The sequence below is a fragment of the Aythya fuligula genome, chromosome 2, assembly GCF_009819795.1.
Source record: "Aythya fuligula isolate bAytFul2 chromosome 2, bAytFul2.pri, whole genome shotgun sequence".
NCBI classification, from domain to species: Eukaryota; Metazoa; Chordata; class Aves; order Anseriformes; family Anatidae; genus Aythya; species Aythya fuligula.
In genome coordinates, this window is record NC_045560.1 from 117,959,675 (window position 1) to 117,984,878 (window position 25,204).

The 25,204-nt window shown below is 38.1% G+C and overlaps 1 protein-coding gene across 14 annotated transcripts in view; it reads left to right on the forward strand.

The window, feature by feature from the left end:
• ZNF521 (zinc finger protein 521) overlaps positions 1-25,204 on the forward strand; it is a 232,772-nt gene that overhangs the window by 105,718 nt on the left and 101,850 nt on the right. For all 14 annotated transcript variants that reach the window (XM_032183429.1, XM_032183431.1, XM_032183430.1 and 11 more), the window contains one exon: positions 7,985-8,069. In XM_032183429.1, the coding sequence (XP_032039320.1) occupies positions 7,985-8,069 (85 nt within the window). The remainder of the gene's footprint in view (positions 1-7,984; positions 8,070-25,204) is intronic.

The window sequence follows — 25,204 nt, forward strand, 5'->3', positions numbered from 1 at the left end:
ATCGACTTGCACAAGTGCAGTGCTAATTGCATGAGAGGGATCTAAGGGTTTTAATCCTTCTCCTGATATTTCAATGAAAATTAATTTCTTATATATTATGTATGAGTAATATATTTCTGTTTGTACATTAATATTAATCTTGCATATTTTTTAGCACAACTGTTCTGTAGGACTGAATTATCCTGGTAAGTAGTAGCCCAGATTTCTTCAGGAATAAAGATTGAGTTGAAAGTGGACAAGTAAGGGCAGAAAAAGTATCTTGAGTCATACTTTAGAAAGTGAAATTAATCAACATTAATTTTCCATAGTGTGGGAGAAAAGTGTTTTTAGTGTTCAGATTAACTAAACAAAATGAGGTGTATAAAAAGCCCCCAGTTTTGCCTTTCTGTTAAAACCCAGAGAGCCTTTGCAAAATTTGTGATGGTGAAAAGAGACAAAAGAGTATTCTCTTGTGCGTACTTGCAAACTATTAATTTTATTGGGCTACATCTGTTGCTGATTGTTGGTGAAGAAAGTAGTGGCTTTATTGAATGGCAGTCTGTCTCAGTATGTCTTTTTTAAAACAAAGGAAAAGAAAAAAGAGACGGGGGGAAAAAAAAAACACATAATCTATCAGCTTACTCAGAATATCAGCTTTTTGCATCTCAACCTGTCAAGTCATGCTCTACTGCCCATACTTTGATGCCACATTATCTGAAAAATTATCAGCACAGTCTGAGTTGTAGGGTCTCCTTAACGTCCATAGCCATATAGCTGCTCTGAGACAGATGCTGAATGCTAGGATGCCTGTTGGTGGGTTTGCAGCTCTCTGGCTTAAGAATGCCTCATTTTAGCAGCCTTCTTCAATTTTAAGTGCAGTGTAAGGAGACAGAAAGAGTTAGGGATGCTGACAGAAAACTCAGTTGTTGACATGGTAAGCTCCAGATTGCTTAGCAGATACACTTGCAGTGTTTAGTGGCCCAGCTTCACCCAGGCTCAGGCCCTAAGGTAGAAAGTCATAAAGCATATTAGTTTTTCAGATCCCACATTAAATTCACAGTACTTACAACTCTTTGTACTCATAAACTATGTAAACCTGATATGAAGTAGTTAAAAATATATATATACACAGCCCATGCTGCTGGGTTTTAGAGTCGCTTTTCTGACTTCATCACTTCTGTACTGAGTTTCAAAGACCTAGAGCAAGTTACAGGGTAAGAGAGCTTGAAGGGGAGAGATGGGATTTTTAAAAGTTGCAGATGTGGTTCTTCCTGTGTGGGAGGTGAAACATTGCAAGGTAATGCACTTCATCAGCTATTGGAAGGAAAGGTTTGTAACTAAGAGACATTGAAGGCTGACATGATTATATGCAGCATCTAGAATGCAAAGGTGAAAGACAGAAGAGCAGACTGTAAGATTTCAAGCAGGCTGAAGAAGGAAGGACTGCTAGAACAAGCATTTGTATTTCTGCTTGAATGCACTTTGTGTATTAAAAGAACTAAGTAACCATAGTGAAGGGTATTAGAAAAGAAAATAACATTTTTCTCCATTTTTCATTTTGTTTTTCATATGGGATTGATTGTCTTCTGTCTCTAGACATGCACTCAGACCCCACTATACTTAAGATCCTGCTAAACAAAAGCAGAACGGAAAAATCTTCATAAAATCCTAAAAGCACATCTTTTTAACGACAATCAGGAAATATTACTAAAAGGGTGTTCTATTTGCAATGAGAAGAGTTAGCAATTAGTCAGTTCAGAAAAAATGCAAGCTGACAGTGCCCCATAAGCAAGATAAATAGCTAACTATGCAGTGAAACTGTCTAACATATGCTTAGTTCTTTTAGAGCTTAAGGTTGACAAAATAAGCATCCAGGAAGATAGAAAAGAAATCCTCAATTAAGGTACTGTCAAAAATAATCTGAGCTATGATGAAAAATGGCTAAATGGACAAATAGGCTGGGACCATGGTTGCTCTTGTGCCTCATGCAGGGCCGAGCACACTGCTAACGCTCAATGAAATAATAATGTAAAAAATCAGCTGGCAGCATCAGGAGTTAGCACTGGCAAGTTGATGTAGTTAGTGTGCAAGTTATAACTTGCTTTTGCATATGATTTGTTGGGAGCACAAGCATGGAAGCTATTCACTTTGTATAATCAGGTTACTTTTCTGTTGGTTTAACAGGTTGAATTAACTCCACCCTGGATTTAATGTGAGGGAACCTGCGAGTGAATGGTTGGTCTAGGAGAGGGGAATCAGAGGATGTGGGAAGTGTGCTTTTGGCAGCAGCAGGTTGGCTCATAGTCTTGGTCTGTGCTGAACCTAAGTGGAAAAAGCCTTGAAAATCCCCTTTACTGGTGTAACAAGGTACACACAGTTGTAAACGGAAGGCTATTGTTAAGTGAACAGGTACACATCAGAGCAATTTTTAGTAGAGGAGACTATTGCATGCAAAAGAGGTTCGAAAGGACTATGGGATAAACTAGGAATGCCTGCAAGTCTGTATGCAAAGAAGGAATGTAGATATGGTGTATTAGAAACTATAAGACATATTTTTGGTTACTTCATATAGGAAATAATTCTTCAGTTAGAAGAGGTATATAGGAGATCTAGAAATGGAATATCTAATGAAGGAAAACAATATTGTTGAAAAAATGCTTGTAGCATATCCTCCCTGTGGGGAAGAATGAATAGGGATTAGGTGTAATGTATTGGAATACAGAATCCAAAAATTGACATAGAAACACAGAAGAGTATCCATCCCCAAATTCTCAGAGAAAGTAGCTGAAGATAAAAGGAGACACTAAGCAGATAAATTTGAAATCTTTTAGAAGAGATATCAACAGCCTGGGAAAAGGCTACTAAACAGACATTGAACAGGGGATATAAGGATTATGCATGAAATTACATGTCTGTGAGCTTGATTTAAACAATGAGGAACATGAGAGAAAGGCTAATCAATGACATGATAGAGGAACACTTAAAATTTTTGTTTTTAATGAAGGATGGACAGCAAGGGGCATGATGAAGGGAGGATCATGCCTAAAATTTTGACAAAGAATACTTTGAGAGTGTAGCTACAAGTACTGACAGGGAAGCCTATAAACATGATCTACCAGGATTTTAGCAAAGCTTTTGAAAAAAGTATAGCACAAAAGACGATCTGTTGGGTAAATATGCATGGTGTAGGGAGAGCTACTTTGATTAAAAAAGAAAAGCAACATTAACCTGGATGTGGAAAGCATAGGAGTCATGTGAATTGAAGCAGTTAAGGTTGGAGGGATGTGAATAATGGAAAGCCTTAATCACTATTTGCACCAATTTTATTGAATTTATGCAGTGTATCAGTAGTCTGGAAGAAAGAAGTATAGTAAGATGATGAAATTCACTGACAGTACAAAACTGGGGAAATGGCAGAACAAAATAGGCAGGTGATAAAATACTGAATGGCTGAGAAGGATGTGGAGCATGGGCAGATAAGTAGCATATACAGTTCATTCTCAAGTAATATAATGAGGTTAGAAAATACAAAATAAGAAGGTATGGATAGCTCAGACAGTCACAAGGCACAGAAGGCTACACGAAAGGATCTTCTGAATACTTCTGAGTAGAACCGTAAATCTTTTAGTAGAGTGTTTAATAGTTGTTTTGCTGTGTTTTTAAGAGCAAATTAAATTCCGGATGGAACTGAAGTACCAATTGAACGACCATATTCTTGGGCAGCTCATAAAAGCAGCAAAGCCTTGTTTGACATGACATGGACACTATGGACACCTTTATCGTAAGGAAATTCTGAAAGCTGCAAAGTGACAAGTGAGGATCAGGACAATAATTAAAGGTCTAGGTGACATTCATTATTCAAAAGGTTAGAGAGACACGTGCATATGCGCTGCATGGATTGAAGGCCCGATCCAAAGCTCATTAACTGTAGTCACAGAGAAACTCTGCATGCCTCAAGGCTTCAAATTGGGTCTGAAAACTGGAATGAAAAAGAACAAGAATGCAAGAGTCAATGTGGTTGCCCAATGCTCATGTCAGTCCTCTAGTCCAAGCAGTTTTGCTTCTAGGACAATTTTGAATGGTCCAAGGAATGACTTGGGCCTCGGATTTGCACTCAGCATACAAGAGACAAATTGGCACTTGGGCTCCTGACAGGAGGGATTTTATGAAGGATTGTGGGGTTGCTTATTGAAGAGGTGTGCTTATTTTATGAAAAGGCGAAGTTATAGTGATACAAGAAATTAAAGGAAAATGGTCAAATGCTTTCTAAATCCCGTCTGATAATGAATGTGTCATTTTTCTCTGGAACAAATCTTGGGAAATTTTGCAACAAGGCACAGTTTAGCACCTCATGGCTTCTCCAGATGCTGTACTGGTCCTGCCTGAGTCCATGTGGAAATGTGGTCAGGTTCTGCTGCAAACCCCTGTTGCTGGTATCACGTTGCTCTATAACAAGAAATGTATGTTGATTTGTTCTTGTGTTCAGAGGGGAGAATGAGAGTGCTGGTGTATTTCTGTCTCTGGCAGGAGGCTGACGGGTGTCCTCTGGCAAATGCAGCAGCGGCAGGTTAGGCTGTAAGTGCTCCGAGCTGTCCACCCTTCATCTTCATGTGGAGCTGATATGCCCTGGGCTGTGGGCTGGAGCAGCAAGGCCTGGGTGCGTGCTCCGTCCCGCTGAGTCCTCCCTTGGTGACTTGGGCACAGGGGCAGGGAGCTCAGCTGGGGCTCCATCACTGCGAGCAGCTGAAGCAAGGCCAGGCAAGGACGGCTGTCACAGCCCTGTGTTTCTTTCTGTGGGGAGCCATCCTGTGCTGCAAAGGGCTTGAGACACTCGAGAGACTCAGGTGGCTCCTTCAGTCACAACCCATTTTTTCTTTTGTGCTGTGCTATGCAGACACAGCAAGGCTTCTTGCCTGGCAAGGGAGGTGGAGCTGCCCCTGGGCTCATTTCTGTCTTCCTCCCCCAGGTTTCCCCTTGGTGGGGCCATGGAGAGAGGAGGGGACAGGTCTACCCCTGGCTCATTCTGGTAGGGAGCTGTTAGCAGCCACAAAGCACATCAGGACCCAGGAGCTCCTGTGAGTGCTCGCGTGTCCTGTCGGCCTGACAAAGCTTGTGAGACTAAGATGTAACTTGCAGTGAAAAAGAACCCCTTTAGAATGTGAAACATATGGAAATAAGTATGTGTTTTTTGTTCAACATGGTGTGAAAATGACTGGGTTTGATCACTTTGAAAATCTAAGAGTAAATGGAATTTACTGAGTTTGCTTTTAAAATCAAAACTTAACCATGCGCAAGTTTAGACACTTTGAGATGACTGTGTCGAGCTAATAAAAGTTGATGTCAACATTTTAGCATATGTTTGGATCACAAAAAAGAACTAGGTCTTGATCAAGCAGCAGTCACAGAAACATTCTTTCCTTCATGATAAAAAGAAAACCTCAGCGTGTGATTCTGCAAATGCATCAGATCATTTGAAGAGGCTAGCAAGTGCTAGTAAATTATTATTTGTTGTTGTTGTTAAATGAGTTTATTTTTTGGGCATGAGACTTCAAAGAAAACCCCAACCTTTGTATATTCTGTCATTACATGCATCAGTCATAATTTTGCGGACAAATCTTGACATGAACTCTGCATTACTGTGCTAACAAGAGAAAAGACCAGCCATTAAGTTTATGTTTCTTTGTTTTTGAACAAAGTCACATATCAGAAATAATGCTAGGGGTATGCTAATAAACAATATATAGTGCCAGTCATCGGGGAGTAAGAAATATTTTCTAACTAGTTCTAAAGGGAAACAATGTTTTAAAAAAAGGGAGAGTGATTGTTATTTATGCAATATTGTTGTTCTATATGTCAGCATCAAAAAGCATCTTGTAAAGAGCTTAGCATAATAAATCTTTGATCGTGACTGTCATTATTTAGAGGTCTTTGATAGATCTAGATGTAGTGCTGTAAGGTTAAATTTACCAGCATGTAACAGGAAGACCTTAGACTGCATCTGAAAGTCTATCAATGTTACCAGTATGGTAACACCAGAAGAAGGGGAAAAGTATTGTATTTTCTAAAACAGCAGGCTTTATGAATTGTAACTGCAAAGCTAAGTCAAAGCAGATTTGTTTTCTGGGTGCCCATTGATTTTATTTGTCTACATAAGGATTTAACTTGGTTACATTTCAGAAAACTGAAGTCTCTTTAAATGAAAAACAGCAAAAAAGGCTTATGATTGTTTCCACCAAGAAGCAACACAACACATTTTGTTATTGTCATGAAGAAAATTAAAATAGCCTCTGTGTATGAGAAGCAATAGGAGATTTGTAAAGTAGAGCCCACAGGAACACTTAATTTCAGAGCTGACTTTGATTAGTCACTAATTTTACAGTTAACTTGGTAAGAAAAAATGACATATGTTGAAAAAGGCTTTATATTTCTTCCTAAGGGCTTGTAGTAGAAAAATGCATAATGGATGGGCACTTTATCTGTATGGGACAGGGCATCTAATTTTAGACACTGATAACAAATCCAGCAAGTCTTTAATAATTCTTAGAGTCAGAAAAAAAAAATACACAACACCTTTTTTTGAAAAAAAGTATAATAATACCAACTATATAACATTCTTCAAAAGTTAAAAATATACAAAGCAAGCTTTATTTTTTATGCACATTGTTCAGTGGACCTTACTTCTTCCCCAACTAAAATATATGAAATCTGCGATTTACTACATCTGTGCCAGCTTTTGGTAACTTTATGTTCTTTAAAAAATACGTTTTTCCTTTCTTGTTTCTTTTTGATGGTGTAGGCAAGGTATCTGTGACTGTACAGAAAGATGCATGTCTCCTGAATTACTAGCTTGATGTGGCACTTCAGGGCTTAGCTTGCTTTCACTGATTCTTCAAAACAAGAGTTGAGCTCTCCAGGACTGTTACCTTAGGACTTTGGCCCTCGATGCTACAATTATGCAGTTGAATAAATTTATAAATCTTGCTTGTCTCATTAGATGCCTAGAAAATTGCAGATTTGAAGTTTTAGGATGAAAAAGCAAAATCTTACTTTCGGATATATTCTTAGTTTTCACTTTTGAAGAATTGCTTTCTGATATGAAATCTCTGGCCAATTTAGGTCAAGAAAACAATAAGAGAAAATAAAATCATGTTTCCAGGATGTTACTGTCTTAATCTGTAACATCTTGGACAAGTGATACACCTTGTAGAAAACTGAAATAGCAGATCTATTTCGAAAGACACCAAGGCACAAATAAAAGACTTTTCCTGTGCACCAAAGAGAGCAGAGTAACACATTTCCTTGTTCATAATGAAATTTTGTCTATATACAGTGTGATTTTTAAGTAAGTCAGGCTCCATCTAATGTGGCCAGAAGGGTTGCTCTCTGGCTGATTTCCAGCTAGCCTTCCTAGTTTTAGTACCAATAGGTATTGAAACTGCTGCCTGAAAACAGTAAGCATTTGTCCACACTAACGAGGATTTTTCCCTCCTAGAATGATAGCAATGGATAGACCATTTAAAATGTATGTGCAGCGTTGATTCTGCAGCCCGACTGAGACTGAGGGAGAAGGAGATTTCTGATCTCTCTGTTCTGTTCATGGCTTCACCCTAGTTCTGTAGTGGACTTAATCCACTGGTATAAAATGAAGGATCCATATTTATTTCAGTGTTATTTGGATCACATCGGACATAACCTCATCACATTTTGCCTTCCATGAGTATGACAATGGTGTTTTAGCAGTACTGATCTTTCCATGGATTTGAAAAACTGAAAAAAAAAATAATAAAAAAAATAATAATAATAAAATATCTACAGAGTTTCAGGAAGCTCAGATAAAAGGTGCTACAGAACTGCAGAGTGTTATTATTTAATATTAATAATTTAACCTTAATGAAAACACTGCTGGAGATCTTTAAATGACCACTTTGAACTCAGCATTTTGAGTTGTAATGAAATGGTTCCAACTGCATGTTTCAGTAAATTTTATCTACCCTTGTTTCTTTAGAAGAAGACCTACCAGTGCATCAAATGTCAGATGGTTTTCTACAATGAATGGGATATCCAAGTTCATGTTGCAAACCACATGATTGGTAAGTGAAGCACTAAAACTTCTCAAAGACAGATAGCCGTTTCTCTTACTCATGATCATCATTGCCTCTAAAATTAAACAGAGTTAAGGAGAAATTAATTGTGCATCCATCAATGATTAACCTAGGCATGATTGATTTTTTTATTCATATTATTAGACTTGATAAAGCATTAGCATATTTTATTTTCTGCAAGGGCTAGTTTAGACTTCTGCAGAGAATTATATATCCACTGCCAGTCAAAACACAGGTGATTAGCAAATTAAACTTCTAATCATTTTTGCATTATTGAAAACAAACTAACAGGAATGGTTAATGAACTGGATGTTAGCTTTCCATAGAGTTTTAGACAGGTTTTAATTTCAGAAGTTATTATGGTAATGACACTACTGTGTACTTCTCAAGCACCTTGGTACCAAAATCAAAACTGGTGAGTTTTTGTCATTAGGAAACATAAATAATTCAAATGGCCATAAAATAGTATTGTTTGTTGTGTTTGAGCAGTCTGGAAAAAATCCTGAGTGTATCTGCATACAATTAAATACTGTCAATTATCTGAAAAAAATAAGGAATTGTAGTATTCAGTAATGGAATCTGCTCTTTAAGGTACAAACAGTTTTTTAAAAAATCCTTTAGGATTCCTGATCCAAGCCTGGCTTGATGTTTACAAAGCTGTTACAGTTGTAAATTGGAATAAAACAAAAGCTGCTTTTTCTTTGATATTCATGTTTTCCTATTATTTGCTTATTCCCCTAGGATTACCCATAATGTTTTCAATTTGGTAACCACTCAGTAATAGCACTAAGAGTTCTATCAGCCAATTAAATTTATCAAGCACATCATTTGCCCGCTAATAAGATAACATTGCCAGGGTTATCTCGTTTTGTTTTTAGCCTCTTTTCCAAATTTCATATTTCAGGACACAGATGGAAACAACTGATTTTGTACTCCTACTTCCTTTATGCTGTTTTTCTTGCTGTAATAACAAAAAGCATGCAAAAAAGAGACCAAGCTATATGGTATAGAAACCAGTAACTACATATCAAACAGAAGGGAATATATTGTTGTGTTGGTTTGTTTTTGTTGTTGTTGTGTTATTGTGTTTTGTTTTGTTTTTTCATGTTATATCTTAAAAATACTTAGCTTGATGCTATTTATCTCTTTTTACAAGGTAACCTAAAGATTTCTTCCATGAGTGCTTGTAACTTGGCTGCACTATAAAAGAAAGTTACGTGCCACAGCTTAATAGCCAATTTTTTCTTGGTACATTATTAATAAGTTTTAATGTATTTAAAGCATGAACATTTTATTTGCTTTTCAGAAAAATGAATAAGCATGTGTGTGGCAATTTTGTAACGGAGCAAAACGATTTGCCTGTTGGATTAAGCCTCAGTTTTGATATTTCATGTCTTTGGGAAAGAGATAATCTGAACCATTGCACAGTATTCAATCTGGGTCAGTAACATGGAATTATGTAGGTTGTTACCAACAACAGAACTCACCATATCTGTTGTTTTCTTTGAATCCAGTTTATGACATGTCCTTTACTGTAACGTGTAGTGATACTGAAACATCACAGGGAACACAGACACTGTGGGTAAGGGGTGATTGCTGGAATGTCAGAGTGGTGTGTCTGCTTGCCACCTACCTGCTGTGTGCCTTGCATTTTCAGACTAGGGCCCTTCTTTTGTCATGAAATACTCAGATTTTCTTTTTCTTTTTCTTTTTCTTTTTTTTTTTTTCTTTATATTTTCTGGATGAGATTTAGTAAAGGGTCAAAGTAGGAGCAGAGAAAGGAAGAGAGAGTAAGTAAAGCAGGACAAATCCAGTTAGTTAGCTTCAGCCTGCAGATCGGAAATGACAAAGATTTTCTTAAACCGAGCGATTAACTGCCTATGTGTTATTTCTAAAAGCTGGGGGAGGTTGAATGAGGAAGAGAATCTTTAAAAAAATATATTTAATTGTTTTTGTCTGTGTTGTATCTAATCATGCATGATATTGCTTCATGACATAACCATAGTGACACAGATTTAAATGTGCTTAATATAAAACCTTGCCAGTGAAATAAAGAAGGAGCTTGCAAAACATGCAGGGAGATTTGCTGGTCATGCTTGCGGTAATCTGTGTTCAGTGGAAGATTCTTATCTGCGCTGCCAGACTTAACAGTGCAGCTCCTAATGATGTAGCCTTGATTAAGCAAACGCAAGGGGATTTTGTGTTGGGGTGGAGTGAAAGGAATATCAGTGTTCCTGAGAGTTTTGAATGTGACCTCAGAATCAAAACACAGGGAAAAATAATTTCTGATCTCCAATTCTGTTAGCCTTCTCATCACTAATTGGATTTTTCCTTAGCTGCCTTTCTAATTTCACTACCCCACACCCCCCCTTTAATTTATATCATTGTTCACAGGCCTTTCTCCAAGACCATATTATGTCTAGAGAGAAAGGTTCGAGAGTTGACATGAAGCTATTTGAACTTGGCCTTAGCTTATGTATGTGCATTAGGTAGGCTTATAGTATCCATGTATAATATAGAAAACATGTATACATGTTATATATGTTATATATATGCGTTATATATATATATGTTTTTATATATGTTATACATCCTATGTATATATATAATACATAACCCATATATATATATCCAAGATACCAGCATGCATATCAATATGAAGATTGAAAAATTAGTTAAAACACTTAAGTCAATATGGACTTGTTGACACAGTGCATTTCCCGAACAAAAAACCCTGCTGTCCTAAACACACTGGTCTCTCACTTTTTTATGTGTGTCTGAGAAAATACATCTTGTTGCCCTGCTTTTCCAGTAGGAGACTGACAGAACAAGATGTAGTGTCTTCACTTCTCTCGGGAAGGGAAAGTGAGAAAGCTCCAGGAAGAAAGAGGAAAAAAAAGACTTTAAATGCAAGGGAGAGGGAGGATAACCTGGGAAGGCAGGTGCTAAAAGTCAAAGAGTGTGATAATCCCTAGATCAAATGTAGGGGCAATAAATGCCTTTTCAGACATCATTACACAGTCTCAGGAACTATTATTTCCTCTCATAGTAAAATGTTAGCATTATCTGTGTTGCACTTATTGACAGATGTAGATTAGTGTCTTTGTACCTGAAGGATTGCATATGATGCAGGGAAAGAGAAAAGGGATAGTGTTGTGGTTTAACCTGGCCGGCACCTAAACACCACACAGCGGTTTGCTCACCCTCCCCCTTCCCTCTTTGGGATGGGGGAGAGAAACGGGAAAGTGAAGCCTGAAGGTATGGAATACCCCTTTGGCCAGTTGGGGTCAGCTGTCCAGGCTCTGTCCCATCCCAGCTCTTGCTGCACCCTCAGCCTGGCCGCTGGCAGGACAGAGCAAGGAGCTGAAAAGTCCTTGGCTTGGTGTAAGAACTGCTCTGCAACAATTAAAACATCAGTGTGTTATCAGCACTCTTCTCATCCTAATCCAAAACATAGCACCCTACCAGCTACTAGGAGGAAAATTAACTCTGTCCTAACTGAAACCAGGACAGATGGCAAAGATCAGGGAAGAGAAGGTAGGAAGAACAATGATGGAGGGAATTTCTGTTACTGGAGAAAAAAAACAGCAGTCATAAATATCAGTTATTAAGGAAAGAAAATACATAGAAAAGGGGAAAAAACAAACAAACAAACAAACAAACAAACAAAAAAACTTCCCTGAGAGAAGGCAAAAGATTTAAATGGGAGAGAGAAGAGAAGAGAAGAGAAGAGAAGAGGGGGGAAGATGACAAGGATAGGTGGAACATGGGACAAACAGGAAAGTAGAAAGCAATTGGCCAAATGCCACTCAGAACAGGTGAGAACCACTACTAACATGTTCAGTTAGTTGAGGGTAACACTGCTGACCAACTTGTTAGTGGTTTGGGAGCCTGGAAGTGTTGATGGTGTCCCATCTAGATACTGCGTCCCTTGAACACAATCCCAGAATGTAAACTGAGTTCATGTTGCTGACATCCACATAGAGAGGATGCATTATGGAAGGTCACTGAGGCAAAGATATGTTTGTAAAACCCCAGTGTGAAACTTAGACTTTTAAATAAGGCAACCAGAATTACTTTGTTGGCTAAAATAGCTCCACCGAGGGTAGGTATTTTTAGGTTGTGTGTATGTGTGTATTTTTATCTAATCAAATATAATCTCAACTAGACATTTAGCAGGGGAAGAGGGATTAGAGGCTATTTAAAAAGCCTCTTACTCTTCTTTGTTAGGAGGGCATACAGTGTTTTTACAGATTTTATTATACATTTCAATCACTTCAACAAGAGGGATTATGCCACCTAATGGAAAACAAAATCTGCAGATGTTCCAGTGGAGTGTAACCTCAAATATCTTTGACAACAATACAATTAACAATTGTTATTATACAAGTTATATATTAAAAAGATGTCACAGGGATTGCTTTCCTCATCAACTGCATGTTTATTTCTTTTAAAACTTCCAATTTTAAAACCATTTTGCAGTATTTTTTCCAGTTTTCCCATATCTCTGTGGTGGGTTGAGGCTATAAGCCTTTTCCACTGGATAGATGAGGACAAAGAGGCAATGAAGTGGAGTTCTGCACTTAGATTAAGCAACTGAAAGTTCATGAGTTCCAACTGCTAGATCTGTCTGCACTTCTCAAGTCTCCGTGCTTTGTCAAGCAACGCCCATGTTTGCTTAAACTACACACTGATTCAAGTTGAGGCTAGGGGATGCTTATGAGTTGAAAGCAAAGCAAACTTTTTTTTTTTCTTTTTTCTTTTTTCTTTTTTTTTTTAACAGGCTCTCTATTTAAGCATTATTTTGGGTTTAGATATGAGCATGTACTTTTGTTTGGATAATCCTGAGGATGATTGCCAAATGAAAACATACTTGTCAGTCTGTTTATTGAAATCTGTTGGTAAAACAACGTCTCAGCTTCTGAGTGGGAGAAGAGGAAATGTAAATCCAAGCATTTCATATGGTTTGAGGAAGTGCTGGCAACCATGGTAATTCTTCAGCAGCCTTCTGTCTTCTGCTTTTCTCTCTGAGTGGAATACATAGGATTTTTAGCAGCTTTCCTTGAGAAAATTCTATTTCTGTGTGTTTGTGGAAAAGAGAGAGGCTTTCTGGCATTCCTTTGTTTTGCTCACATAGTTTACAGTTGGCATTTGACCTGAGAGTGTAGAAGGAGAGTCTGCCATTGTTTGTGTTCTGTTTGCTGCACTCCACTGCTCATTCTATTATTTTGCCTGTTATTTTAAGTAGACAAGCTAAACATTATTTTTTCTTCCACTGGTTCCTTTACATCTGCAGTATCTGATGCAGTTCATTGTCAATAGACTAAACAGTTGCTGTAATCCCTAGGATTTTGTACATGTGCATGTACAGAGTGGATCAGAACTGAGGGAGTTCCGACACGTTTAATTCAGAAAAAGAATGACTCCACATAAAATTATGAGGCTCAACAGCAGTAGTGTAAATTTGTAAGTGCTCTGAGTAAAGTGCTGTTAGGCATGAGATAATGTAAAGAGATGACGTTGCCAAGAACTATTTATGAAGAGCTTAATTTTTTTCACTCTGATAATTCTTGACCAATAATTACCAGCTTCTAATTATCTATTTTAGTTAGAAAGAAATCTCTATCACTATGGAGGTTGGCATTGCAACTAGCGTATAAATCCCCAAAGAGGTAAATGTGTTCCAAACAGCCACAAACAACTGTCTCATGAAACATAGTGAGCAAATTGCGAGCCGCTGGCTGTGCACAACAGAGCAGCACATTTACCATTGAGGACTGATCAGGCTGACAAAGAGAATGATAAAAAGGGGAAACAGCCACAATCTTTGTAGATTGCTGCTACTTTTGTTGACAGAAAAAGCAAGCTCTGGTGTCAGAGCAAGAGCCACTGCCCCTCTGAAAAGTAGGGGAGTAAAGGGAAAGGATGTGATGGTCAGGATTCAGTACTTTTTCGCAACCCTACTTCTGAAAATTTCTATAAAGGTCATTTTTGATGAGTAAACAGACTTTTCTTGCTTCAACTTTTTCAGTGTCAAGCATCAAACATGTTTTGTGAAGTCTGTTGTGGTAAGACCTTGTTTTTGAGGGGAGGATGTTGTGTAGCATTGAGTGTGATAGAAGGTGTGAGCAGGAGGAGGAAATGAAGAGAAAGAGAAAAGGTGCTGAGCACTAAAGTTAGGAAGCAAATGGGAAAATAGGATGAACGAACCCTGCACCTGACAAGAAAAATTCTAGTTTACACCAGTAAACACTTCATTAAGCCCCAGGTAAACAAATCTATGCTGGAGCAGTTTAGAAACAAGGGTATATAGAAAGTGGGATATAATGTTAATTTCTCTGCAAAAAATTTTACAGCCATGTTTTACAGTAACAAGTAGTATGTAACCATTAGAAGACGTAAAGACACATTTTAGTGCAACTCATGATTTTTGATTTGTTCAGTGACAGGGATATAAGTATATAATATGTTTATGTTTATATGCTTGTGTGTTATGTGGATATGCATGTTTGCATTATGCATGTATTAACTGCATGCATAATAAACCCATAAAAATAAATCATTTTATTTGCCTCACATTTGTGCAATGTGTATGTGGACAACACCACTGATGTCAAGACAAAGGAAATACCTTATAAGCTTTTTGGAGCTCTGTTAAATTTTAGTCTACTAGGATGAAGCATGTAGCATTCATACATTCTGTTATTTGTCTAGTTCCGTAGCTTACTAAAAAATGGGATTTTCCTTTCCCATATGCAGAAATGGGGACAATTAATACTTGTTGCACTGAGTTGACCTTAAGGAACATGTCTTCAAAATGTCAGTTAAGTTGCTATGCAAGAAAACTGACATCGTGAAGTCTTTCTTAACAGAGGTTTGGAGAAAACAAATCCGAAGATGCACATCTACACATCAGAGGACAAAGGAGGTGGCAACTTCTTTTGTCTACCCTCTCTCACTGACTCTTCAGTAATAAGAAATGGAAATTGCAATTACTAGCGAAAAGATGGATCTTACCCTCTTAGAATCAGTAAATCACCTACATATTTGGGAGTCTCCCATTCACAGGTAGAGCTGGCAAGAAGTTGTCAGAAAGTCAGAAGAAACTGTCACCTTGTCTACAAAAAGCAGAGATGTATTTGAAATACCCAGAAAGGAAAAAAAAAAAAAAAAAAAAAGCAGCATTTGGTGCTAAATCTGAGAAACTGTAGGTTTATTTTGTGAGGAGCTGGGTTACAAAATAGATGAAATCTGTGCTGTTTCATACTAACAGAAAGCTACTCTCTTGTGGGCAATGCTGGCTTATTTGAAAAGCCCATAAAGGGTTTCTGCATGGACCATACAAAAGGGATACTTTCTCTTTAATAGCCATCTGTACAGGAGAGATGAGAAGTGGGCCAGGTCATCTCTCCTCAGCTGTCATGATATTAACGTAGGTAATGGAGCAAGCTCTGCGTTCTGCTGGGTGTTGTTTTTCATAGATGTTCATCGATTTACACAGATAATTCTATTTATTTCTTAGAGTTGGTCCAAGCAAACCAGGCAGAATAACAAACACCAAAGCATTTCAAATGACTTTATCTTTGTTGTTTTGTAATGTAACTTTTGTCTAAAAAATGGTGTCACACCTACTGTGCAGATGGCTGCATGATTTGTAAACCAGCCAAAACATTTAAACAAATGTGTGATCTGGGGATAGATTAAATAAAGGATAAAATGGAGTGTGGACCACAAATTCTAATAATCAGATGATTTTAAGTTGTGTGTAGTGTGGAGCGATGGTAGCAGTGATAGCAGGGAACGCTTGCCAATGACAGCAAGGTGCCTCACAGATCTCAGGATGGAGCCTGTGGCCTAGTAGGCCTCAGTTTGAGAGCGGCACATTTGCTGTACAGCTGGCAGCTCTGTATGGGGACATCAGATAAAACTTATGTAAAATGAAGTGTTATTGCTTAGTATGAAATTGTGCAGAGAGGGAATTTGCAGACAGTAACTGAAAACAGAATTCATGGTACCAATGAAGCAGACTGTAAATATGAAGAGGCTTTAATTATCTGCGCAATTTAACAAAAAATTCAAGATGTATTCAGAAACGGCAAAGGCAGCTGTAAACATGCTACAGCAGCACCATTTGCTGTGCTTAAAGTTATGTCACCTATTCGGGCTACAGCCTCTCTGTCCCCCTGCACCCCTGGGGATGCAATTTCACCTGCCGAGCTGTGCTGGCCTGAGCCGACACTTCCATTTCAAGGGTTTGAATCAGGCACGGCTGTTCTCCTTTTTGACATAGTTTTTACGAAAGACTGTCCTGGCTTTTAAAATCATAAATGGCTAATTCGGGACACAGTGTGCAAACATCTTTGAGTCCTTTTTTTTTTTTTTTTTTTTTTTTGGGGGGGGGGGGGAGGGCACTCAAAAAATTCTAATTCTAAAATGTTTTAATATTAAATAATAATTATGATAGCAATAGTAATAATGAAAATGCTAACAGAAGCATTTGAAAATGTGCACGGCCCAGCCTGGAGTTTATTTCATGAAGAAATTAGGCAAAGTGTGCTAAAGCTGTATTTTTTTTTTTTCTTCTCCAGAAATTCCTGTTGTATTAGAAAGGGACACCACTGCGAGATAATGCCAGGCAGTCCGAAAGTTGTTCCTTTCTGTCCACGGGCTGCACGATTCTTCTCCTAGCCAGTGCTGTGATATACTATGCATGTTAATACTTCCTCGCCACGGGCAGAATTAATGGCGTTGTGTCAGCTTTCCCTTTTGTTCTTTGCCGCTGACCATTTGTACTGCAGGCTTTATCAGGAACCTTAGCGCATTCTTTGGGGCCGTGCTCAGCCGCCTGCACAGAGGGTAGCCGAACCAGCGCTATTCTGAATTGTCCCTATTCTTAGCAGAGAAGCCTCCAATTCTTTGACAGGGTACGTCCCTCGGTTTCTCCCTGCTTTGTAAGTGCAGGAAGCAAAACAAAAGAAGCCAATATGGAGAGTGGGTGTCGGACTTCAGCTGCTCATATTGTTGCATTTGGTGAGCTGACGGGGTTTCGTAGGTCACCTTTAGAATTATGCCTATGACAGCAGTAGCTACCTGCCAAGATTGCAAGGTATCTCACAGCTCTCAGGATGGAGCCTGTGGCCTGGTAGGCCGCCGTTGGAGGGGTACACATTTGCTGTACAGCTGGCAGCACTGTATGGGGCAGCAGTGTGGGCTGTTAGGGAGCTGGAAAGGAGACAAGCATGAAATTTCTTCTAACCCCAACTCTGTTTTTCTGTACTGTTGGCTGCTTCTCAGTTCCTTGACAAAAAAACCAATCAGGCACCCTTTAATCCGCCTGTGATTACCAGTGGTATAAAAAGAGAAGCATAATGAGGAAAAATGCCTCGTTTTGTTGCCTTCAAAAGCCAACAAATTGGAGTTAACTTGACAGGAAGTGGCTTAATAATTAGATTATTTATTTATTCCTGACACATATCCCCCTGTTACTAGTCTCAGGAGATCCTGTAGATGGTACGATTTTCAAGCTGCCATTACTTCGCTGTCTTCTGTGAACAAAGAAGCTACTGTCTATCAGTCAATTAAATGCACTCTTTAAGCAGAGGCTGAGAAGTCCTCAATGGATAGAGCCCTGGGACATTGTGGCTGATGATTCCTTTCTCTGTACTGTACATCACACTCTCAACTACAGTCCCCACAGAGATGGAATAAAGTCATGCATTAAAATATCACTTGTTGATTTGTTTGCTAATGAAGAGCCATTGAAATGTTTGTGTATTTCTGTGGCAAAATTGTTGATAAAAGGACTACTTGCTTGCATATCTTACTTCATCTTCGGTAAGCGCTTATTTAAGACTTACTAAAATTAAAGTCAACAAATTAAGGAAAAAACAGAGAGATGGATAATATTGGTTTACTCGCAATTCACATCAATGTAAATAACACTGAGGACAGCAAGAAGAGAGAAAGGGGAATAATAGTACTTCAACCATGTCTGATATAATTTTCTTCATTAGTAACAATAAGGATCTCTGTTTTCGTCTGCGACGGTAGCAGGCACACATTTCAAATTATAAAAAGCCTAAAGTATCCATTTAAAATTATCCTGGACATCTAAGAATATAATATAAAGAAAACAACAGGAAACTTCAGGCTTTGTTTCCAATTTTTTTTTTTTTTTTGCTTTTCCTTTGTATTTAAATATGCCCCATTAACAAAAACTTGCAATAAATTAGAGAGTAAATGTGTGCAGGTGGTTAGCCTCTTAGTTGGGAAAAGTGCAACCATGTCAGGCTAGTTAGTAAGGCTGGTTAGGGGTGTATGCATAATGCAAAATCATCAAAGTCATCTGAATCTAGGGCTTCTGAGATTAATGCCACCATCCCCCTTACTGACAGGCTTCTTAACGGGATTTTGTAATTGCTATATTTGCCCTCCCACTGTTCTTCTTCCACCCTCCAACAGCCTGGGTCACCCTAATGGACTGGTGTGGACCACATTTGGGGCCCGGGTGGGAAGGGTGTGTGTGTGAAGGCTTTTTTTTTGCTGAAGTTGGTGTACATGTATACCTGTCTTCACACTAAAAATCATTAATTGGAAATATCCATGTGGAGCTTATACAGGTCTTATGCTGCTTGTCTTATACAGCTATATTTGCTCTGAAGAAATATAGATAGTGCTATAGCAGTTCTCCAGTGAACTAGCTCTGTTCTGAATTTAGCCTCTGTATGACCATTTGTACCTGCAAATAGAGACTGTAAGTGCTATAATATATGGTTATTTTCTCAACCTTATAAAGAAAGTCACTCATACCAGGATTATTGTTTTCAATGAACTTAACAACAAGCTATAGGGAATTAATTCAAGCCAGCCTCAAATTGGAGTGTTTCTTATTCCTATCCTGTTATTCCAACTCATTTTATTAGAAAAAGCTGAGATACTCAGAGGTGTTCTATAATAGAAAATGAATTTGAAACCCATTCATTAATTGGTGATTAATACATTTCAGGATTAGTTTAAGCAAGGCCCTACCTCCTGCCCAGTCAAGTATGTTCTGGTTAATATCCAATTATCTGCACCTTCGTACTTATTATGTCTTAATATTTCGGATATGATAACCAGAAACTTGAGAGTAATGCTAATGAGGAGCATAGAACAAGAATTAACCAGTGACACACTCAATGATCCTTACTGAGAAAAGTAACTCCTTCTGCCTCCTCGACATAGCAGTAGAGCTACCAACACATTTTCATTAAGTAATACTTTTGATCCTGTCTTTATAGGAGGTTAGGATAATATTTAGGTTAAAATCCTTATTTTTGCATGCCTCATAGACTGTGTGTGGTGAGAACATGGTCCCACACTATTTATCACATGTAGAGTTATTTTCTTTAGGTTCAGCCAAAGAAAAATCAATAATAAAGTGATATGGTGGTACCTACTTAAAATGCAAGTTATTTTGTGATTGAATGCACCTTTTTCTTATTTACACGTGTGTATGCATGCATGTACAAGCTGAATGGCCTATTATGTCCCTCAGCTTGTATGACAGCTGTTTTAGCAACCAACAAATTAGGTATAAATATCTGTGAAAGAAAAAAAAATCTAACTAATAAATGCTAGTGTAAACATTATAAAATTCAGATTTTCTATGCACAAAAGTGTCATGACCTTAAAGTTCAGTCTCAAGATTTTTGCCTGTGAAAAAATATTATATACCCTCATAGTGAAACGTCCAAGTAAAACCATAAGACCAATGTGTCAGTGGGACAGAACTGAGTAATTCTGTCATGTGGCCTTAAACTAACGTAAGTATAGAGCTAAATTCAATGTATAAGGAGAAAGGAAGAAGAAACATTCCTTTTTGCAGATTTATTTTTCTTAACTAAGCCACTGTTGGAGTATGTTGTGCAATTTAGGGCAAAAGGAGAAACCCCAGAGGAAATGAAGCAGTGGGCAGAGTGATGGAGACCTGCTCAAAGGTGCAAAGCCACATAACACGCTATTTTTATTACATGAATATAATCCGATATATGTGGTACTTATCCAAGAGACTTTACAGAATATGCTATTCATAACGTGTTGGACAAAGCTTATTTCAAAACACTGCCTCATTCACTGTGTTTATACTGAAAGGTATGAGGCTCATGTTTGGATTAGACTGAATGATAAAAGGGATAGTATATTTGTATAACCAAAAGCAATCACGAAACACATGCATCGTGGCCAGAGTTAAGGATGTGCCTGTGATGTCCTGTTTTGGTTTTCTTTTTCCAGTGCCTGGCCATGCAGTTTCAATTTTCTCTCACACGCTACTTTATTAGAGGGTTGTAGTTCAGGACCTCAGTGGTATATTCTTAATATCTGGCTGTTTGGTTAGGCACCCTTTCTCTCAACCCTTTTTCAGGCAACCTTCACAATGAACCCACTGTGCCTCTAGCTTCATTGCTTTTCATTGCACACCTATGCGAGTGCCAAGACATTAGATAACTGTGCAAAAAAACCTTCTCGCAGAACCCCCAAATGAGACTCCTGCTGAGCCCTGTGTAATTCTTTGAACAACTTGGGAGATGTTTATGTTTACTACCTAGTTAAATTAATCATTCAGAGGTAGTACAGCCTTCCATTTGCTAAGAAGTTTGGTTAAAAAGCTTAACCCAAATATCACTTAGTGCAAAGTGTGATTTGCAAACTGTCATAACACAATCAAATCAAAACCAATTTTCACCAGAACAGTTAAATAGTCTCTTCAGCTGACTGACATTTCCCTGCCAAATCTGAACTTTTAACCCACATTTCTCCTTGTGTGCTGTTATTCTTAAAGTCAGACTTAATAGGGATGGTATTTTTAACCTTTACTGACTAAAATATAACTTGAGAAAATGAGGGTAAAATGAAAACAAAGTGAAAATAAAGTGAAATAAATTAAAAAAAATAAATAAATACATTTGAACAAAAAGCTAGCCTAGCAAACTTAATCTCAGGGTTACTTCTTAATAATGAAAAAATTCTGTACTTTTTACCAGCAGCTGCATTTGCACCAGTGATGGAGTACACCTTGCTGTACAGACCGGAATTGTACCGTCAGGAAAAATCCTTCATGGCGGTGCACGGGAATAAATTAGGTGACAGAAAATAGGACTCTAATTTCTATGATATGTCACCTAGGTTATCGTATTTTACATCAAATGCTGCTTTTGTGCTGCATGTGCATCTCTTTCTACCCTAGTGATGGGTCCTCCAGGCCACCCTTTTTGTGAGCTGGTGATTTTCTTTGTCTCCTTCAGCCTAAAGCCTCAGTAGAAGTTCTCTTCTCTAACAAGAGAAGCACTCTAGCTGCTTTTTTTTTTTTTTTTTTTTTTTTCAGTGTATCCTCTTCATTCATCTCCTTAAAGGGTGAATTTGGAAGGCTCTTTGAATTCTCCTACTCCGTTATCTCCCACAAAATACAGTTAACTTTTTTTGTGACATCACACAGTCTCTCTTTTCCCTTTTCCTTTATGGTAGTGTTACAGTATTATTCCTCCTATTCTCCAAGTCTTTGCTTGACATGCCAAAAAAGCAATTTTGGGTTCATAACGTCAAAACAGGAGTCAGAGTGGATGTGATTTTGTGGTGGTTCCAGCATTCCGAATGACTTCTTCGGTAGCCTAGAACAAGCCATTGAAATGTGGAATGGAGACAATGCTTATCTGAGGAGATGTTTCAAGACAAATTAGTTAATGTACATTAAGAAGGAAAAGTACTATAATGTTGTAAATAGCAAGTAATGTATCCCCTAGCTTGGGTCAGGTTCCGTCCTGGATTCTTGACAGCACATGCAGTGATCATGGTAGCTGAAGGCAGTAACAGCTTTACCAAAGATAATTTTGAAAAAAGGATAAGCCATTTTCCTCTTAATATTCTGCCCTTCCATCCCTCTCAGCCCCTGCTACATCCTGCAAGTTTCTGCTCTTGCAGATGTGGCTGATAACAAACGTGCTGTTCTGGTGACCACATCTCTTGGAGAATTCTGCTGCTTGTCTTAGACTCCCCAGATCTGATTTGTGTTTGCTATCCATTTCAGGGCCCGTTTAAAAACACTGTTCCTCCCCTTTTACAGTATCATCACCTCTCATGGATGCAGTCCAGCTGATTTCTATTCGTGACCTCTCCATCTCCGCACAAGGGTTGTCTTTGATTTCTTCCCCAGTCAGAACCAGCTAAAAAACAGAAAGATAACACAAAGTGTGATGGTTTCCATGACTCAATAACATTGGCTTATTTCTCTTCAGAATTTGTCCTTTGTCACTGCAATTCTGAACATTGCTTCAAATTCTATCTATTCTGCAGGTCCTATACCCTGCAAAAATCTACTTCTGTATATTCTGCTATCGTGTGAAAATACTTTTTTTCTCCCTTATCTAAAACAGTTTCTCTGTCTTCCTTGGTTATCACTTTAATTTGTAACTAAATATTGCTGTGCTTTTGTAAAGAATTTGTGGATTCACCCTATAAAATATGTTGGCACTCTTTAGTTTTCAATTGCTTATTGTGGCACTCAGCTAAGTCTTGTAACAATGACAGCACTTGTGCACCTTCAGGAGAGTTTTCATTTTTCAGTGTTCTCTGCTGAAATTACCTTCTTTTTATTCTATAGTCTTGATTCCGTATCAGCTGTATCTGGCACCACAGATCTTGTAGCTTTAAATAGTATGCCTTAATATTGCCCCCTTTGTATGCTGGATTGTAATGAAGCAACATCAGTAAATTGCAGTGAAGGGTGATTGTTGCACAGGGATGACTACTACACCTTGGGGTCCATTTGCACCAGATTATTTTTTTATTGTTGTTATTACATCCCATCTTCTTTATTCTCTTGATGCCAAACTTGCTGTTGGACATCGGCACAGCACAGGGGATCTTTAGAAACATTGTGGACATCAACTTGTCTCTTAGGTACACACCAATGACTGTTCAGTTCCAAGCTGTGGTGTCCTGGGTGGCTCTGCAATACTTCAGTGATGCCAGCTTGGTCTGGTGACTTGACTTGCCATGTTCTTCATCATTTGCTCTTTAAAATATTAGTTTGTTGTTGGGAAAAGTGACAGGGATTTCTTGCTAGCCATTTTCAGACAGAAACAATACTAGGTTTATAACAAGTGCAGCATGCTTTTTCCCTCCTTGCTATTCCCTATACGTCTTACAATACAAAAGAGTGCAAAAAAATGATTTTGCTTCAGCTGTTTCCTTTCCTTTTGGCACTGTGTTCACATAAAAGGAAGAATTTTAGCAGTGGTGTTAGTTTATCATCCATTCTCAAGGAACCCTTCTGCAAAATTCAGTTTCACCCAAGTAATAAAAAATATTGTTGTGAAGATACAAATATTTTAATAAAGGCATTTTCCTTTCAAAAATCTTTCCAACTTATAGTGTCTGAATACAGGTTTCAGACAAGGTAATAGTGCAGCTTTCAGCCTTAGTTGTACAAGAGGCAGTGTTCAGTCATGAAGGCAACTTCCAACTGTTTTCTCAGACAACAAAAGGGAAGATTTCATATATGTGGAGGCTAAGAAATTGACCTGTGTTCTGCGGCAAAAGAGTAGCTCAGGAGACCATAGCTAACATGATTACTAGAGGTAGAAAGAACCGTTTGTTGCCCATTCCCCTGTACCCTTCTCACTGTAGCGTGAAGCCTGAGCACTTCCACTTTTTGAGACATTTGATAGCAGTGATCCTGTCCCCCCTCCCACTGCAGCATGGGAATTCAGCATCCCAGCTGGTGCTTTGCTAACGGGATGACTACAGACTACTACTAGTAGTAGTCTACTACTATGTAATCTACTACAGAACAGACTACGGCTCTGTTGTGTGGCATACATAGCAGCTGGGCTCATGAGTAGGTCAGCTTGTGGCTTTCATGGCCCTTTGGTGCTGCCCTTACCAGGAGTGTTTGCACAAAGAGACGTGTCCCAAAGCAGAAATGTCCCAGGGTCTTCAGATTCAATAATGTACTGGCACCTCTGTCTCTCACACACCCCTTGCTGCAAACACTAAAAGTTTTAAACAGTCTTGCATGTACATTATGGATTGTAATGAAGAGGTCTGATTCTGAAAATCTAAAAGTATGTGTATGATTTTATTACAAATAGCTTCCACAAGCTTCCTTTCATACAGAAATCAGTCTACATATGTTCTTCAGTGTTTGTAAGACCTGGGGCCTGAATTACAATTCTGGGTGATATTTTAGCAGCATGTTCTAAATAAGAAAAATATATATATCTTCCATAATGAAGTCATCATCCCATTAAAACATCTTTCCCTCAGTAATATCAAACATGAATTTTGAACTGTAACTTGGATTTTTTTCCATCTTTATGAAGATGACACATTGTTTTCATTGGAAGGCAGCTTTTTTTCATTTTCTTCCTTAGCTTAATACTACAGCTGTGTAACATTGCGATTTAAGTCAGGAATTAGAACTGACGCACCTTGAATTGAACTATCAATTCTTTTAAAACTGACGCCAGTTCCACACTATTCAGTCGTACAAACTTCCGAGTATGGGCCAGAGAACATTGATTTTTAGCTGTCATTTCTAGCGCACACTGTAGAATTGAAATTTAAACCTTAATCCACTCTTTAATACAATTAATTTTTAATGTGCAGTAATACTAATTGAAATAGCCTGAATTTAGTAAGTCACCACAAGACATTTTCAAAAGCAGGAGACTCCACTGAGAGCTGGAAGGACAGATAATCATTGTTACAGTGTTTACAGAATAAATGCACACTCTGCAGGCAATTCCATGCCAAGAGATTTTTTTGTTAGCTTACATTAATATATTTCATTGTGGATTTAAATTTGTTTTCAGTGATTCATACTGAAATACATCTGTTGCCGAGAACAAAGTTACTTCGATTTCATTTTAATGGAAGTGTTTATTTTTATAGAATATGTTCAGTCCTACATCTGTATTTTGAATATGACCGTCACTATATTATCTAGTTGTCAAGTGCATTTTGACATGCACAAAAATGTATTCAATTTGCTACCTGTAAGATGGTCAGCCATGCAGTTTCTATGTATGATGAACTGAAGCTGCGTGTTCTGTATCTGACTCTTTTTTTCCCCTAGGTTTGACTTT